The sequence below is a fragment of the Kryptolebias marmoratus genome, linkage group LG24, assembly GCF_001649575.2.
Source record: "Kryptolebias marmoratus isolate JLee-2015 linkage group LG24, ASM164957v2, whole genome shotgun sequence".
Taxonomy (NCBI): Eukaryota; Metazoa; Chordata; class Actinopteri; order Cyprinodontiformes; family Rivulidae; genus Kryptolebias; species Kryptolebias marmoratus.
In genome coordinates, this window is record NC_051453.1 from 7,339,380 (window position 1) to 7,356,860 (window position 17,481).

General features: G+C 40.3%; 1 protein-coding gene across 5 annotated transcripts in view; it reads right to left on the reverse strand.

Annotated features, from left to right (window-relative positions):
* Window positions 1–97: 97 nt before the first annotated feature.
* The window catches only part of camsap2a (calmodulin regulated spectrin-associated protein family, member 2a), a 35,442-nt gene continuing 18,058 nt past the window's right edge, over window positions 98–17,481 (reverse strand). For 2 of the 5 annotated variants that reach the window (XM_017413453.3, XM_025005325.2), the window contains 14 exons: window positions 16,696–16,728; window positions 15,798–15,939; window positions 14,970–15,109; window positions 9,719–9,815; window positions 9,388–9,481; window positions 9,235–9,266; window positions 9,058–9,127; window positions 6,792–8,928; window positions 5,573–5,709; window positions 5,095–5,318; window positions 4,604–4,706; window positions 2,959–3,074; window positions 2,615–2,733; window positions 98–2,406 (listed from right to left, as the gene is read on the reverse strand). In XM_017413453.3, the coding sequence (XP_017268942.1) occupies window positions 2,101–2,406; window positions 2,615–2,733; window positions 2,959–3,074; window positions 4,604–4,706; window positions 5,095–5,318; window positions 5,573–5,709; window positions 6,792–8,928; window positions 9,058–9,127; window positions 9,235–9,266; window positions 9,388–9,481; window positions 9,719–9,815; window positions 14,970–15,109; window positions 15,798–15,939; window positions 16,696–16,728 (3,750 nt within the window). In that variant the 3' untranslated portion in view covers window positions 98–2,100. The remainder of the gene's footprint in view (window positions 2,407–2,614; window positions 2,734–2,958; window positions 3,075–4,603; window positions 4,707–5,094; window positions 5,319–5,572; window positions 5,710–6,791; window positions 8,929–9,057; window positions 9,128–9,234; window positions 9,267–9,387; window positions 9,482–9,718; window positions 9,816–14,969; window positions 15,110–15,797; window positions 15,940–16,695; window positions 16,729–17,481) is intronic. The other 3 variants (XM_017413454.3, XM_017413456.3, XM_017413455.3) reach the window with 3 other exon arrangements.

Below are 17,481 nucleotides of genomic sequence, written 5' to 3' on the forward strand. Positions count from 1 at the left end.
TGTCTATATATATATATATATATATATATATATATATATATATATATATATATATATATGTGTATGGTATATAATGTGCTCAAAGGTAAACACCACATACGCTGAAGCCATGCTTTCATTTATTAAATGCAAAACCAAAAATAAAATCAATCCGAAACTGAAACTACATGTTCTGCAGGATGTTGGATGACGGCACAGCATCTGACAAACAAAAGTATCATAGTAAACAGAAAGCTCACAAACACAATATACAGTATCATTACACTTTCAATGACCTTTGACCTTTTAATTTGGCCTTGAACAGCCAAAAAGCAGTGGACAGAGCTCCCTGCAGACAAATACTTCTATCTGTCGTACTAGATTGCATTTCCAAAAAAAAAAAAAAAACACCTACATCTTCCCTTGTGGTCATAAATATCCCCCCTAACAAAATATTAAAGCACCATGTTATCAGATTTCTTTTGTCAAAAATCACACATGGTGTTGATTTGACATTCTGTAGCGAAAGTAACATGACACCGACACCGATGAAACCCAATGACGAGTCTCTACCCGTATGCAGCAGTTAGGATCCAAGTCCTCTGATCTGCCTCACAATTTTATGCACATTTCTGTTATTAAAATAATAATTAAAAAACTAAAGCAACTTAAGCAAAATCACCATGATACTGACCTATTTAGAAGAAGTTGTATTTGGAGTAGGCCTGCCTGTGCACTCACTACCTAATAGTTTGTTTACATTAGAACTTATTTGTGCAATAATAGAGCGGCAGATGCAGACAGGTGGCAACATTTTTATCCATGTGCATTTCTTTATGAATTGTGATGCATGATTTACTGTTTTGAAATAAAATGCATTACTTTAATCAGTCTGAAGTCTATATTCTCTATGCTTTTACTACAATTTGTTGCTTTGTGGAAGTGTCTTTTAGTTGCACGTTGTGATTCTGAGTTTATTTTATGTGGAATTTAAGTCAAAGTCGGTACAAAAAGCAATACTTCACAGGAGTTTGTATTACTTGAATTTCAGTCAAAATTACTCACACCAGAAGGTGGAAAATAAAAAAATAAATGATTGTACATTATTTTTATAGACTGCAAATCTCCAACACGATGCTGTCAGCAGCATTTGTTAATAAATAAATGAATACTGAGGTGTTTCGTTTGTTCACAAACCTGCTGTGAATCAGCTGCTAAAACATGGATTCTCAGCCTTTCTGTGGTTGAACTCTACGAACTCTACATCCAGAGTAGTTATTTAACCTAAATGCAAGGACTTGTATATTCAGAAAACAAGAAATTTATAACTAGAATTACAAAAGGAACAGAGTGTCTGTACATTAAAAACACATTGTTCATTTTTAGCATCACTCGTCTGCATTCTTCAAAATCACCTCCTCAAACGGGGTTCTGAAAAAGCTGAAACCGCTTGGCTTTGTTGAGCTGAGCACACATGAACTGTGTGGCTAATACTAGCTGTATGCAATTAGTTGGTTTTGTTTTTTTGGCCCTTTGGAGTTTTACGTACCCTAATTTACAAACAGTTTTACCCACAGAAATGAAGACAAAACCTTATCCTCTCAATTACAAAGAAAAGCTTCTGCTTTACAATCATTGCACTCACACACAAAAATAAATGTGCATAAGGCTGTACATCAACAGGATAATACAAAAAAAAAATCAATCTGCACAATTTGAAAACATTCAGTGCTTCAGTGTACCGAGGAAAATGTCCTACCATTCATACTATCTTCTTTTTGACGTTTGGCACATAAAAACCAGAAACACCACTCACACGGGCCTTTATAAACTGACTCCAACATGTCAATCTCTAAGAACGTGTGAATACATCATTTTAACAGTGTTTTACATTCCAGTTGTTTATAATCTTTTAAGTCCCGTCACATCCAGCTCAGAGTGTGAAGGATAAACGAGGACAGGAATGCTGTGAGAGGAGAAACTAACATAAAAAAAGGACAAATATGCATTCATCAAACTGGCATTGCAGGTGTTTGAATCTTTATGGGTATGTACAGTGGAGTGCAAACTGAGATGGGAGTATCTAGTATTAGGGGAGACTCGTTGGGGTATCAAGTTCCATTAGGACTGCACAGGCACTACTTTTTTCGGCGTGGCTGGCTTCTTGGTTTGCCAGAGGTGGTTGTGGATGGTCACGGCATCCACACTGGCTGACATGGTTTTAGCTGGTATCTGACTGAACTGCTTCTTGTCCGAGTTGTACTTGTAGAGCCCGTCGATCATCTTGCGTGTGATGCTCTTGGGGCCGATGCCTGTCAGCCTGTTGATCTCTTCCATCTCGGGGCAGTAGGTGTAGAGGGATCGAAACTGGCAACCAGAGTCCCGGAACAAAACCAAGAAGTTGTTGGCCTCTGATTTTTCCATCTCCTGTTGAGGTCAAAGTCACAAAGCTCATAAAGAATCAACGCAACATCAGGTACTACACTGCTATTTTTATTTTTGGATGTTTATTTCCACTCTTATACAAGACAACAAAATAGGCTGGGATAACAGAAAGAACTAGGAGGACTATTCAACAGGCAAACATAATCCTGACCCCCACCAGAGTAGAAATTAATACAGAAAATGCTATTACCTCCAGGATCTTGTTCTTTTGCCCCTCATTGACCTTGCCTGCGAGACAGCAATGAGCCAGAGCATTCTGGATAATATGTTTGTTAGATTTGGCACTAGGCTCCTTGTACAGCCTTGGTCCTGGAGAAAAAAAAAGCCCAGAAAACATTAGGAGGAGACTGTTGCCGTAGCAACCACTCCAGTTACGTCGTGGAGCAGACCTAGACTCCCTATTTTTACTCTTTTTTTTGATAAATAATGTATGAAGGTTTCTGTTGCATCACTTTGTTGGACAAAATAATATGAGCCACAAGAGCATGAGGATTATTAACGACTTGTGGAGAAAGCCGCATCACGCTGACCCACCAGTGTACTCCGTGTTGGACGTAACAGATGAGGTGGTGGATGCATTTTCCCAGTCCTTTTCTCCATTCCTGCTGCTGGAGCGACTCGGCGACAGGAAGCCATCTGCAGAATCTGGCCTAAAACAGAAATATATACACACACACGGACGGACTCTTAGCTCACCTCTCCTTCATTCTGAACGTTCAGCAAATCCAGTAAAAAAATACAAAAAAACTAGGCTTTTTTCAGTTTGGTCATCAAAAGCAAAGATTTGATGTTTGCACGGTAACCAGTGAAGCAGCAAAGCTTGCAAGCATACGCAGGGGGTGCAGTGTGGTGTGTTCAAGGGTAAGAAATAAAGTCGATTGGACGTAGTGCGGCACTTGGCTGGACGGGCATTTTGTCTACGGCAAATACAGGCAGCTTTACAAAAAAAAACCCATAATATTTTAAACTCTGAATGAAAGAAAATGAGTTTTACTATTACACAATTTTCCAATTAGATCATGCAGCTTAATTATTACATAAAAATCTATAAGAAAGACAATCATACAATTAGAGCAACCAAAGCCAAACTTAGCTCAGATTAGTTAGCAGCACTTTTTGCAAACGGCCAACGTTAACAAGTCATTGTAGCTTTTTTTTTTTGCAAGTACATACATAGAAATCAGAGTAGTGACTTGATAACGTGGTGTTTTTTATGCAGGGTGAAGTTCTACAAAGCAAGTTTGTGATGTGGCTTCAAACCAAAGGTTTTGTTTTATATTGCCGAGTTGTGAAACAAACAGCAGAAGTGTAATTTGGTTCATCAGAGGAGTGAGTAGGAAGTCATTCTCAAAACTTATGCTGTATCTCAGCCTTAATCGCCTCACAGCTTACATGCATTTCAAAATTTCCTCCCAAATAGCCAAAATTGAGGAGCCCTTCATTCCCTTCATTTTCTGAATGCTTGTAAACCTTTTTGCATGTCGGTGGAAGCTGTGAAGTGCTCCAAGATGAGATGCCTCACTAAGTTTTCGGAAGATTTTTGGGGGGGGTCTTTGTCTCAAATACTCAATCAATCCATAATAAAACCCTGTGGTGGGGAAAAAGATTTCAGTGCGGGATTGGTCTCTGGACAGCCTGAAGTGCCTTAAAACGTAACTGCCGAAACGTAACTAACCTTCTCCTTCTCAGTTTAGGAGAGCTCAGAAAGTGGAAGAGACTGCTAGAGGCTAAACTAGAGCTCCTGATGGGAAAAAGCGGGAAGAATGTAGCAAAGAGGGAAAATTGAAATAGAAAATGTTAGATCTCAGAGGCATATTCTATGCAGATTTCACTCTGAGTATTATTATCCAGCAGCTACTCAAACAAAACATTCAATCTTACATATTTAGGTCACATTTCATGTTTAGTGTGTGTATTTACTCTATTTATTATGCAAATGCTCATTTATAGTGACTTAGAAGCTGTATACTTATAGCAGATCATTCAGGTTATCATCATCATTTATACACAAAGCAAGATGAGTTGTTTTTTTTCTTCACGATAAAACGTAACAAATGAGTGAGATTTCCTACTCAAAACTTTTTTATACCACCCTAAAGTCATCAAATTGAGCCTACCCCAAGCGTTTGATATTTCTTTTGCAATCTGCATGTTTTATTGACACTTTTAGACATCTTACCTTGGAGCTCTCTTCTCGGAGTGAACACTGTCACTGTCGCCCAGGTTGAGGGAAGCAAGAGACAAGCTGGAGACTGAAAAGACACGTTGCCGTGAACCTTGACCTGAGGCAACAAAAAGTGGCACGACATGATTACACAGACACCACAGATGGAGACAACACAAGACTCTCCTCTGGCTTCTGTGCAACGGAGCAATGATGGAGTTTTTGTGACATGACTGCTCTGAACTTACATGTCAATAAAACCTACAACACATAATTAAGTATACAAATTTAAACTCTGACCTATAAAATTCAATTTTTCTCCTTCAGTATGTCAGGGTGCTAAACTGTATGCTCTGGATTTTGTTTGTTGCTTATAAATATTAATAATTGAAATAAAATACTTGTATTTTTGGATGCCTTGGGGCTGAAAAGATGCAGTGACAGACAGTGATTTGACAGATGGGATGGCCGTGAGCTCCATGAGTGACGGCTGTCTCTATGGTTACCTGTGGCAGCTCTGGCAGGGGTCTTTGGGGAGTCCATGCTGTCACGATGGATGGACTTGGGTCGAGCCCGCCTCTGCTTGGCCCCCCCGGCTGCTCTTGGCTTGATGACTGTGTCCATGTCCTCCAACAGCTTCAGCTGCTTCCTCCTGAGGTACTCTTGCTTGATGAACTCCTTCCTGGCCTTGTCCTCCTCCTTCCTGACGCGCTCCTCCTCTGCTTTCAGGCTGAACACACGAAGGGATGGAAAGAGAGTCATGGGAGGAACGACCAGCTTTGGGCCTTTGGTTCGTGAATTTTGAGGAAAGTAGTAAAATGCACTAAAAACACAATTGTAATCCATTTTCAACCACTAACTAAACTAAACTCCCGTAAAACTAGCAAGGAAAAGTTAAAGTTAAAAAAACAGTAACTCAATAAAGTTGACAAATGACTTTTAGAACTTTAATCATGCAAGAGAAAAAGACAGAAATGTGCATACCGAGCTTCCTCCTTCTTTTGTTCCAACTCAGTTTCCAGCTGCATCTTCCTCAGCTGATTCTCTTTTTCTCTTCTCATCCATTTCTCCAGCAGAGCAGCCCTCTTCTGTGCCATATTTTCTTCTGCCTTCCCGTCCTCCTGATGGAAACCAAAAGCATCAGTCTGCTCCATGTTCTAAACTGACTGCAACCTGGGTAACATTAGGCGACGAATAAATATTTGATTTTTTTGTTGTTGTTTTTTACTTGCTAATCTTTAATCAAATTTGTCTGTGTGTGATTGTGAAAAGCCCGAGCGCTCATGTGTGCATATCAGACAACATAATGTGGTACAATTGTTTTGTAATATAGAACAAAAAAGGTTTACAGAGGTAGAAAAATAATTTTTAGCACTGAATTCTCCTCCATTAAATACAACAAATGACTTCTTAAAAGGTTGTATTCATTTAATTTCTGAATATTCATGTCTACATATCTGTGTTTATATTAGCATCAGCTATAACACTACAGGATGAGAATAAGAATTAAATTAGGACAGCCCTACAGTAATAACACAAATAAATGAGTGAATTCAGATAAGTGAATACACAATTTAACCATTATCATATAAAAAGTATTTAAATTCCTGGTCTTATTTAAAAGAAGACTGGTTAAGTCCAGAGTTTTCTTTAAGTTAACATTTCTTTCTCCGGTCTCATAATCAAGCCAGCCCTTCTCCAACCCCACGTTTTCACAGCTGAACCTGAATTATTCACAGCAGCCCCACTTTTCTGACCTACATCAAAGCCCAGACAGCAGCTAACAACTGTTTCACACACTAAAACTGGGCAGAGGACGCTGTCCTCAGCCGACATGTTTCCCGAACCATTAATCATCCGATGTGAGGAACAAGAATCTGTCCTAAAGAAAGCAAACATGGCATTCCTGGTGCAAAAATACACACTTTTTTACCCTCAACACTACATTTAAAGGTTGCCAGTGATGTGCATAGTTGTGTCCCAGCTTCTGCATGATGTGCTTTTATTGTTTTAGGTTTCATAGTGTAGAAAGTGTAACTATGTGTTTTCTTCTACTAGTTACAGAAAAAAACTTTTATACCTTAGATTTTACTTTACACTTAAATTACTTGATTCACTTTCTTGCTTTGTGTTGATATAGTATGTGATACAAATGATTTTTTAGATATATTTCATGTTATATTATAAGACATATTGGAGTTACCTTGAAGAAGAAACCACGACACATCCTTTGTTCATCATCCAAGCTCTCCGTATTGCCCTGATCTGCCTCCAAACCCTCATCAATTGTCAGATCCTCTGGAGGCTTCACAACAGACAAAGGAACCTCAACCAGACTGCTCTTGGCTTGGACAGAAGATTCTGGCTTAGACGGTATCTCTGTTGGTGTCAGTGTGAAGGTTTCTACCACAGGGTGGGACAGAACCTCGGGGAATGATGACTCTATGGTAGGTTTTAATTCTATAAATGGCTTCTGAACTCTGTCATTCTGATCATCTGTTTCCACGTCAGAAGTCTTTAAAAGACTGTGATCCTCTGTTTCCTGGGCATTTGTATCCACTTCAGTTTGTTTCTCTTTGATCTGCCGGCTGGGGGAGCTGGGGGGTGATATGGCTGCACATATAGCCACCAGCTCTCTCTCTGGGGACACAAGTGACTCTGTCTCCTTGTTATTCTCTCCATCCGGAGCTACTGTCTCTGGATTGGCAGCTGTTGGCTTCTCCCCCATGTAGATGAAAGAGCTTACCAGAGGTTGACAGGGAGAAAATCGGCGCAGTCTTGGGATGCTGTCAACAGACTGCGGGGCTTTCAAGACTCGACTGTACGGAGCCAACTTGAGCTCAGTGGGTCGGGCGGTGCGAGGATTTCGTGAGTGGAAAGAGGCAGATTTGCGTTTGATGCTGGTTGGAGAGCGATGCGTGGAACGAGGCGAGTCTGCAGGAGAAGAGGGTCCTGAAGATCGAGTAACAGCTCGAATGTGTTTTTGTGGTGAGGGGTTTGTATGGGGAGGAGGGATGACCCAAGCCTGCTGATGCTGCTGTTCCCTCATGGCCATGATCACTTCCTGCTGTTGAGATAATCGCTGCATCTCCGCTTGAAGGAAAGCTAAAGAATGGTTGAGCTTCTCAATAGAACGTGTATATTCCGCAAGATCCAGTTCTGTCAGCTGAGCATGACTTTGCCCACCTTCCTCACCAGCACCAGGTGACTTTTTCCAACAAGTGGTTGAGCTGCTTTGCTCAGCTCCATCAGGCGTGTCTGCCTTGCTCCTACCAAATTTAACCGTTGTGCTTTCTGACTTTCCTTCTCCGTCAGTTTTCACACCATCCTCTCCACTAGCAGCCCCGTCGGCTTTTCTTTTTACCACATTCAGGAACGCCGAGTGGCCCATCTTTTGTCGATGCCTTGTAAAAGCTGCTTCCACTTTCTTCTTCTGTGCTTCAATGGCTTTCCTTTTCTCCTCAAGCCTCAGCTTCAGCTGCACCATTTCTGTCGCCATGACTTGAGCAGGGTCATTGGGTGGAAGCTGGACAGACTTGGGCGATGCCTGAACAGTTACGGGTGGCGTGGCTTGTTGGTGAACGGGGCTGTGCTCAGGGGTTGGCGCCCAGGAGACAGATAATGGAAGGCAGAACTCAGAACCTTCTGGAGTTGTCTTCATGGAGCTGCTGCTGCCTCTGCCTGAATCTGCTGCCGATGGACTGAGCTTCCTCATCTTCTGTTCAGCAAAGCTGGTCATTTTCACTGCGGATGGGGATTTGCTCTGACTGCTTGCCCCGGGGCTTGGCGTGTCCACATCCAGCTCCATGTTCACAGAGCAGTCTTTAAGAGAGGAGTCTTCATCTAGCATATCCTCTGTTTGGATGTGGATGCCAGTGTCAACCCCTGTGGTGTCTGTAGTGCTCAAAAGTTCTTTAGAGTCCACCTCTGACAATGGGTCCAAGCTGCCGACACCAGCTTCGTGGTTTTTGTGCAGGAAGAAACCATTGTTGATGCCCTCTACAGGTGGCCTGTTTGGGCTGTGGACGACGTGGAGAGCTTCATCCATGGAAGGAGCTGCTCCCATGACATTTCCATGTCCATTGGGGAATGGTCTCCTGTTAGTCTCCATACCTGCAAGGCTGTCTGGGCAGCCTTCCTCCTCAATGCCAACGCTCTGACCGTTCACTGGCTGGAAGGACAGGTTGCGCTTCATTCCACGAGGCATGTGGTGGACCTTGAAACCAGAACCATCGTCAGTGCTGACAGACCTGACCATGCCACGAGCGGAGGAAAGTAGGGGCTTAGTAGAGTCCTCTTTGTCAAAGGGGATGTCAAATGACACTCCATAAGGCCCAGACCTTAATGGAAAAACAGCATAAAACTAACTGAATCTGCAGTTTTTTCTTTTGTAACAAAAGGACAATTATATTTTCCTAAACTGTAAAGGCCCACATCTCACTCATCAACAGGACGAAAGCATTACCAACCTTTTTTCTTTGGGCCATGTCCCAAGGTTACCATCAACAAAGGACATTGAGGTTGACCTCTTGATCTCTCCTGAACAACAGAAAAAGGAAAGTGAAAAAAAAAAACATTTGGATTTGGATATTTGGATTTGTATGTAATTCTACAATTTTGGATATAAAAAAAAAAACCACACTGACCTGAGTTTCGAGGTTGTGGTCGAAGGGGTAAACTAGAAAACGAAAGACAGAAAAGAAAGGTGTATCATAATTTGCATTTATTATAATACTTTGTTAACGTTTCTTCACTTGCAAGTCCATGTGATTTCACAGTAACCGCTTGGAGGAACTTACCTGGGTCTTTCAGGACTTGGAGGTCTCTCCATGAAACTTCTCTTAGTTACCTTGGAGATGGGGATGGCTGGTATATTCTTTAACACTGAGGATTCTGAAGTCACACATCAGAAACAAATGATAAAACTGTGCTTTAACGATGGACCACCATTTAATATTGTACCATTCATTAATATTACTAGATAAAATAAACATACAGGTAACTTGGCCAAATAACAAACATTATTTCTTGGATGCCAGCTTCATAATAAAATATCGTGAATATTTGGGTCTTTTGCTAACATAGCAGAAGTCACAAAAATGTATTGAATGAGAAGAATTTATTACTTGCCTGTGCCTTCATTGTCCAGCCTCCTTGGCTTTACAAAAGATGGTTTAACCACCTCAAACCACCAAAACAGCTCTGCCATGAACACCAGGTAGTTACTCTGGTGAAGAGAACAACATTATGATAAAAAAACATGAGTTACATTTTATTACTCACATCAAAAATAATCTATCAACTATTTACAGCCAGTCATTTGCTTAGAAAACTGTGTTGCATCTATTTTTCCACCAGGTGTCACTGTTCAACCTGACTGAGAAGGTGAGGCGATTTGTATTAACTGAATTCTTCTGTTTGGTCACAATAACAAATTAAGCTTGTCCCCTTTAACAAAATGTTCTCATCAGAATTAAAGCCTAAACCTTAAACCACAGGTGAGCTGTTTATCAGTGCATCTTAAACAAGTTAAAGTCAGGTCACTGACATCATTGGGTTTTTAGCTGCTCAAATTGTGTTACTACCAGTGCTGCACAAATTGTTCCTATTTAGATGTTAAGAGCGATTCTGACATATTTTTATGATAGAGGTAAGCTATTTTATTATTCCATGACGCAGCTCGCCACACAACCTAATTCAGACCGAGTAAAATGTCGATTTTTTTCCCCACTGCTGTGCCAAATTGTGACCATGTGTGAATCAGGTCAACATACAGTGGGAGGTTAAACTCCTGGAGGACACGGCTCTGCTAAAAGAGCCATTCCACAAAGCTTTATTCCTCAGTGCCACATCAGAAATGTCCTCTTTTGTTTTCGTGTTTAAGTCAGATAATGTGTGACATCGTCTACATAGCGGACTAAAATGCGCCCAAATTAAGGGTTTTATTGAAAGCAGATATTAATTATGTCAATATCCTGAAACAAAGCAAAGACCAAGTCAGTTTCCTTTCTTTCTTTAGAACATTTTGAAGGCATTTTGTATTTTAAATTTAATTCACGATTGTCTGGTTTCCACTATATCAAGATTCAATATGTGATAAGTGGTTGTAAATGATCCAGTTGCACATGTGCACACACATAAAGATGCAAAGTGAGTACAGTGAATCTGGAACGACCTTGAGGAAACACACCCTCTCCCAGCTCTCAGTGCACGGTCCCCAGACAAAGGCAATGGTGCATGGCACGGCTCCAAAGATACCTGATTCACCTCATCAGCAACATTTTGCTCCGCCAAGCAAAAACCAGTACACACACGTCATACATGCACCCCATAAGCACTTAAACTGCAGCCCAAAAGCACACCAGGAGGCACAGAGGCAATTAACACTACTGACACTGGTCTACTGTGGTTGTTACCGCAGCTTTTCACAGTTTTTTTCTTCAATCCCTTTTCTTATTTACTGTACATGCTCAAGCTGCTATAACACATTCTTTTGTAGATGAGCAAAACAATAAAGCACACCCTTTACCAACATGAACCAGTAACACAGAAAAATGATCAACTTCACATGCAAATTGTGCTCTTAACATAAAACAGTAACAGCTTTAAGACTCCTTAGCACAAAGAATTACTATCACACTCCAAGTCAAACAATACTGGTTACCTTTAGGTGTGTTCAGAATGTAAAGAACTTCTTCTGGGTAAAAATGAAGAGGTCAAAAAAAAAAAAGATTCAAAAAATCAAGAGCGTTGATCGCTCTCCACTGATCCAAACTGCCCAGGCCTGAAATGAACCAAACCTCCTACCATCTGGTCCCTTCTTTACTACTGACACACCAGGTGTGTGTTACCATTTAATACCACCCCTAAGCAGGCACGCACACACACGCAAATCCTGAAACAACCCCTCCCTACGTGACTGCACCACCTTTCTCCCCATTGACTGGCTCTACGACTCCTTGGCCCACCTAGTTTGCAGCATTGCCAGATTTTTGCTGCTTGGAGATTTGACTCTCAGGATAAAGACAGAAACCTGATTGGTGATTACAAGAGGAGAGTCCAGAGTGGAGGGTGATACGGTGGGTGGGGGTGGGTGGCTAATCCACTCTGCAGGGATTGACATGTCCCTCTGCTACACACAATCATGGTGAAACCTCCGACAATGAGGCTGCTGTGCAATGCTCGAAGCCATAAAAGTGCCAATAGCAGGTCTCTGAGACACACTCTACAAATGAAATCATTCAGTTCTGCAAGAAGAAAGGCCAGACAATGAGCATTATTATTATTTTTTTTTTTGGAGGGGGGTGGAGGTGGTAATTAATCCCAAGAGTCACTGGGCCCAGGAGGTTGATTTAAGGATCTGGGTCCAGCAGTCAGACAGAAATGCACAAATCTAGAAAAAACCCATTCTGATTTTCTGCCAAGTTTCTCAAGCTGCTGAAAAACCTGGCCTTACAGTTCCAAACGTGGCTACACACAAACACAAAACACCTACAATTCACGTTAGGAAATACAGTAATGGGCTGATAAAATAACACAAGAAAAGGCAGATACATCTTTAACACAAAGCAACATATTTGATTGTTGTTTTGCTATTATCAGTCAGATTATAGGCAGCTGACCAACTAGTAGTAAATCTAGTAAATCTCAAGCTTCCTAGTAAAAAAAGAAAAAAAAAAAACTGGAAAAACCCAGACTTTCTTGGTTTCATTTCTTTTTCCTTGGACCCACAGATGGTAATTTAGATGTGCAGTGTATTAATTAAATGCGGAGCTACTGAATGGAAGCAGGATGACGTGATTTACTTGCCAGCATCCATTAGCAAAGAATGGCCCTAAGTAATGTTTGTAACAAATGGCTTTTGGGGGGGTTGGGTCCAAAGGCTAATGCGTTGTGTCTTGTTGAAGTAAGATGAACATGATGAAGAGTGATCAGCTCTTTCCAAACAACCAAAATAATGTAACACTAAAAGGAACACATCTTTTCATTTAAGTGTTTATTGCAGTAATTTACATTTTTCACATACCTTTCTTTCATGTTCTGCCTTGAATCTGCCATGTTGGTAAGTTAAGATGACAAATTTACTATAGCATTTTTTAATAAAATAATTTATGGAATAAAACCCTTAAATTGCTTCTTTTTAAGTTCATCAAATGTTCAAATTTCCTGTTGACGTTGTTCATATATAATTTGATTGCTGGTCACAAAAAATACAAAATAAATCCCATCTGGTGGTCAGAAATTAATGTAGCTAATAGTTAGACAATTTATCAGTAAAATAAGCTTAGGAATAATTGAAACTTTATCAGTAATAAAATATTTGCTATTTTAACTTAGCTGGTTGTCTAATTCAGGAAACTGTCTTTACATAGTTTCTACTCATGATAGAAAAATGATTCAATCCAATTATCCATAATCACATCAGACAGGAGCATTTTCAGCTAACTGAACATGTAATCATATACGAGACTGTGTATTAGTGGGGATGTTTAACTGCTTTGGATGCTGCCCCTGTTTGGTATCCGCTGCTCAGTCACTCCCATCTCCTTTTTAATTGTTTCCCACTCTTGTTTCTCTGCTGTTTCCCTTTTCTTTCACATCAACACCTTCCTCACGTTGCCTCAGACTAATGAAGTCTCCATTGGAGCGACGGGGCCCAGCACACAGCCACTGATGCTGTGGCTGCCTGGAATCTGGGTCAAGGTTACCGAGTCTAACTGGTTCTGTTTGCAGTTCTGACTTTAACAGCTTCTCTCAGGCAGTAAATCTGCACTGCTGGGACAGTTTTATCTCGCCAGAAATCAGCGTCAGCAAAAATGATGCCGCTGGCAGGTTTACACAGCTCCAACTTTTTATTTTGGCGAGCATGAGATTCTCCAGTTAGTGCTGAACTCAAATTTAACATGGCTATGCAGTATTTTCCATCTATAAAACAATACAATTTGTACTGATCTTTAAAGTTTTACATTTGCCTTTCTGCTGTGACTTGGCTCAAATACTCCAAACGCATCTCACACTGTCAGCTTATATATTTCAGTTTTGCAAAATTTGGTTTTCATCCTTTTACTGCACACGGCATTTTCCCTAGGTATCTGACGTGTTTATTCAGTTTAGTCTGAGGCTTGTCCTTTCATTGACCTGGATTCTGTCTGCGCTCTGAGCAACAGTCCTGCAGCCGAGGACATGCTGAGGCGACAGCAAGCCAAAGTCAGACTCATCCATCCAGTCACATCAGCATACTGTTTATGCAGCTTTCAGGGGGGGAAAAAGACACTGATGGACACAAGAACAAAACATGCAGCAGGGAGGGAACTCACCAGACAGACAGGAGGACACTGTCATCAAGAAAGTGACCAAGTTTAGTCTAGGTGTTTTTTAAAATTATGATTATTTTTGCTTTATTTGAGGACTTCAGAGGCCATCAAGGCAACTTGAACACTGAGAATACATATGTACACCCAGCAACTAACCAAGAAAACACAACCCTAAAGAAATTCAAGTCAGTACAGACTATATGAATCTTTCAAAGAGGTAAAACAGGATCAGACAGTGGAATCATCTTTTTGCTGTGTGCAAGCATTCCCACCCTTAGTGTAGCATCTATTCCCCAGGAAGACCCAAAGAATAAGATTTAAAACAGAAACACTCAAGAGGAGAGCTAACAAAGTGCTAGAAATAACTGTTAAAGTCAGAACAATCCCACATGTAAGACATACCATGTCAAAAAAGAAAAAAAAGCTTCTTTTTTTACTTATTGGCTAAATATGTGTTTTTTTATTGCTGAAGAAAGAAAAGTAGGACAAGAAGTAAGCTGATTTCAAAAACACGAGCCGTTTCTAGGACAAAAGCACTCCAGCAGCAATTTACAACCCCAAAAATTTACATACAGGATAAAAAGCTAGTGGCTGTATGGACATATGAGAGAAATAATGTTCACTGAAGTATGAGCACAAAATACTGAATCCATTAGGGAGACAAATGCAACTAAAGGAACAACAGGAACAGGAAAAAAACAGGCTGATGCAGCTGTCAAGACTTATGGTTGACGAAGACAATTTTTATTGAGCTTTTTTTTTTTTTTTTTCACAGAATGACTCACTACACTGGCCTCAAGTTCTGCTTCCTTCTCTTCTTTCATTCAGCCTTTCTGACTGAGTACCGCTTATAGGGACTTTACTCGATTTTGCAGGAAAAAAAAACTTTAATAAAAGAAACAACTGTTTTTGGAAATAATTGTCAACTTGAATTCCAACAATTCCCAAAATTCATAACCTGTTTTCAAAATAGAAAGCAGTTCTAAAATGTACATCTCCTGAACCTTCCAAAAAAAAGGAGTAAGTTGTTTGCTTTTATGGTAAATAAGTGCAGATTCGAGTTGTACCTTGATGGCGGAGGAGGCGTAGAGCATGTCCTCCAGGCTGAAGTGGCAGCAGCTGTTCAGGTTGTCTTTACAGAAGTCCTGTATGAGCTGCAGGTTGTAGAGTCGGTCTGCCAGAGTCATGTTCTCCTTCAGACAGATTTCTGGAGGGGCAGAGAGAGCCGACATGTGTCAGGGGGAGTTTTCATGCTTATCTTAGTGTTTTGTTTTTAACTGTGGTGACGGTGATTGTTTCAGATCAGAGATGGATGAAGTGATTTTGAAACAGTGCTGCTCATCTTTTAAGGAACTACTAAAATATATTAAAAAAAAGTTTTGTGAAGAATCTTAAGCATACCAATAATAATGTTATCATCCAGTGAGTGGAGCTCGAGCTGACAGATTCAAGAGTCAACAAAGTTGTCTGTCTGAGCTTTTGCCCCCATGATTTTTTCTCAGGACAGATAATGAACATGTGTACGTAAACGGCTCATGTGCTTGTGTGCGTTTGCTCTACTTTTTAAACGCTTTATCTGAAGGAATCTGAAGTGATCATGTTGCAGCTGCTGTTTGTGACTGACCTTTGATTTGCTAAGTAAACCCATGACTCTCGTAGCACTGTTTGTAATCATTCTAAAAGCAATACCTGAAATTCTTTTTACGTCAAAAAGTAGCACAGAACAAAAATAGCTGCGCAGGTTTAAGGGAGAATGCAGTTTTGGCTTGAGAGTTTTTGTTTCTTTAATTTTTTTACTTAAAGTAGATTTAATACCTGGTTTCTTGCCACAAAAATCATTAGCTTTTAGCTTTTAAATTCTCACTTCCCTACAGTATGTTTTTTTGCTTCCTTACCATCCAGCGGCAGCACCTGAGGGCAGTAGAAGTGCAGCAGTGCGCCCAGCGCCGAGCCATCTGTGCTGTCTTTCAGCAGGTTGTCCACTGGGGGGATCCAGGGAGGCGGCTGGGTGGAGGCCTGCTCCTTCCGATAGCGAGCCTGCGTGACAAGAGAAAACGCAGAACCTAAACGCGTTGTGAGGAATCACCCAGCTCGCGTCTGCAGTAGCTGATGGACCAGACTCATCCTGACGTTTCTTTTCATTCATTCGTTAAAATAGCTGCAAAACGAAGCATGCTTAATGGAGCGACCCCTCACAACAGCTGTGCTTTTTACTAGATCTTTAAAGCGGTGACAAACACTCCGAGCACAGCGTGGATTCACCAGATTTACTCATGTATGAAGGTGATTAGATGGCTCAGGAGCCCTGCAGCTTAAGCAATAAAATGGACTGCAGGAAAAGAAGGTTAGTGAGAGGAATAAAAAAAGAAAAATGAGAGTGAACAGTCACTGACTATATGTTTTGGGATGCTGTAATCTAATTTGAATTATTTAGCCCTTGTAATAAAATCAACCTTTTCTAAGCCAGTCAAAGGGGCTTCAGTAACAGTCAACTTTAATTACATTTTTTGAATCTTAAAAATCATAGCCCAACAATTAGTAAAGAAAAATTAAGGATAATCAAATGATTTATGTCATTTTTTTGTTGTACACAAAGACAAATGCACACACCACAGGGATATTGTTAATAAAAAAAAATGAAAAAGGAATAAAGCTATGTTTATGATAATGTGAAGCCACAGGTTGACAACAAAATCCCATGAAATACTGAAAATAAAAATAAAAAAAAGGAGGAGGAGGAGGGAGAAACATCACTGTGAACACAGGTGAAACAGCCCAGATTAGTTGACTTACAGGTACAAGCTTCATGTACCACTTAGTTGGAGACTGCAGCAGCACAGCAAAGGAAAAGAAGAACACAACAAAGAAATATGTTTTAGGGAGATTAGTTAGGAAAGTGACTGGTAATACAAAGAGAAGCACAATAACTGGGATATAAAATGGGAAAAAAAGTCTTGTCTGAGTGTCGACGAAATACTCATCTGAAATAACACTTGAGTCGAGTTTGCTGTTATATGGTGTTACGTTTAAGTGTTTAAATGAGGCTTTTGTTCATGGTGTATCTTCAGAATGACACCAAATTAAAAAGGGGAGCAGCACAATGTCTCCAAAATAATAAAACAATAAAATTAAAGCAATTTATTTTCATGTGAAAACGTGTCCTCGATTTCCCAATGTCTTTTTTTTACCCAGCAGTCAGAAGTTAAGTCCAGCATACGTGCACATCAGGAGGGTTTTTTACATTTGCATCTTGGCTGTGGTTTTCCTCCATTTCATTTCATTAACTCTGTTCCAGTCAACTCAACTAAACTTTATTTACACAGCACCTTTCAAACAAAGAAGAATCAACCTCAGACTTTCTTAGTTTTTTCTAAATAAAAGAATGATGCAAATATTCTTTTCAGAGTAAACAGCACGTGTTACCAAACTGTCAGAAGTCAGCAATGCTGCAGCTCTCGAATGAAATCACAGAAACTACAAATGGGTAATGGTTGGATTCCCCAGATTTTCTTACTGTTGGAGTTTAAATGCCAGAGCTGATGCCATCAGAGGGACACACATTAAACGTAATCTAATCAA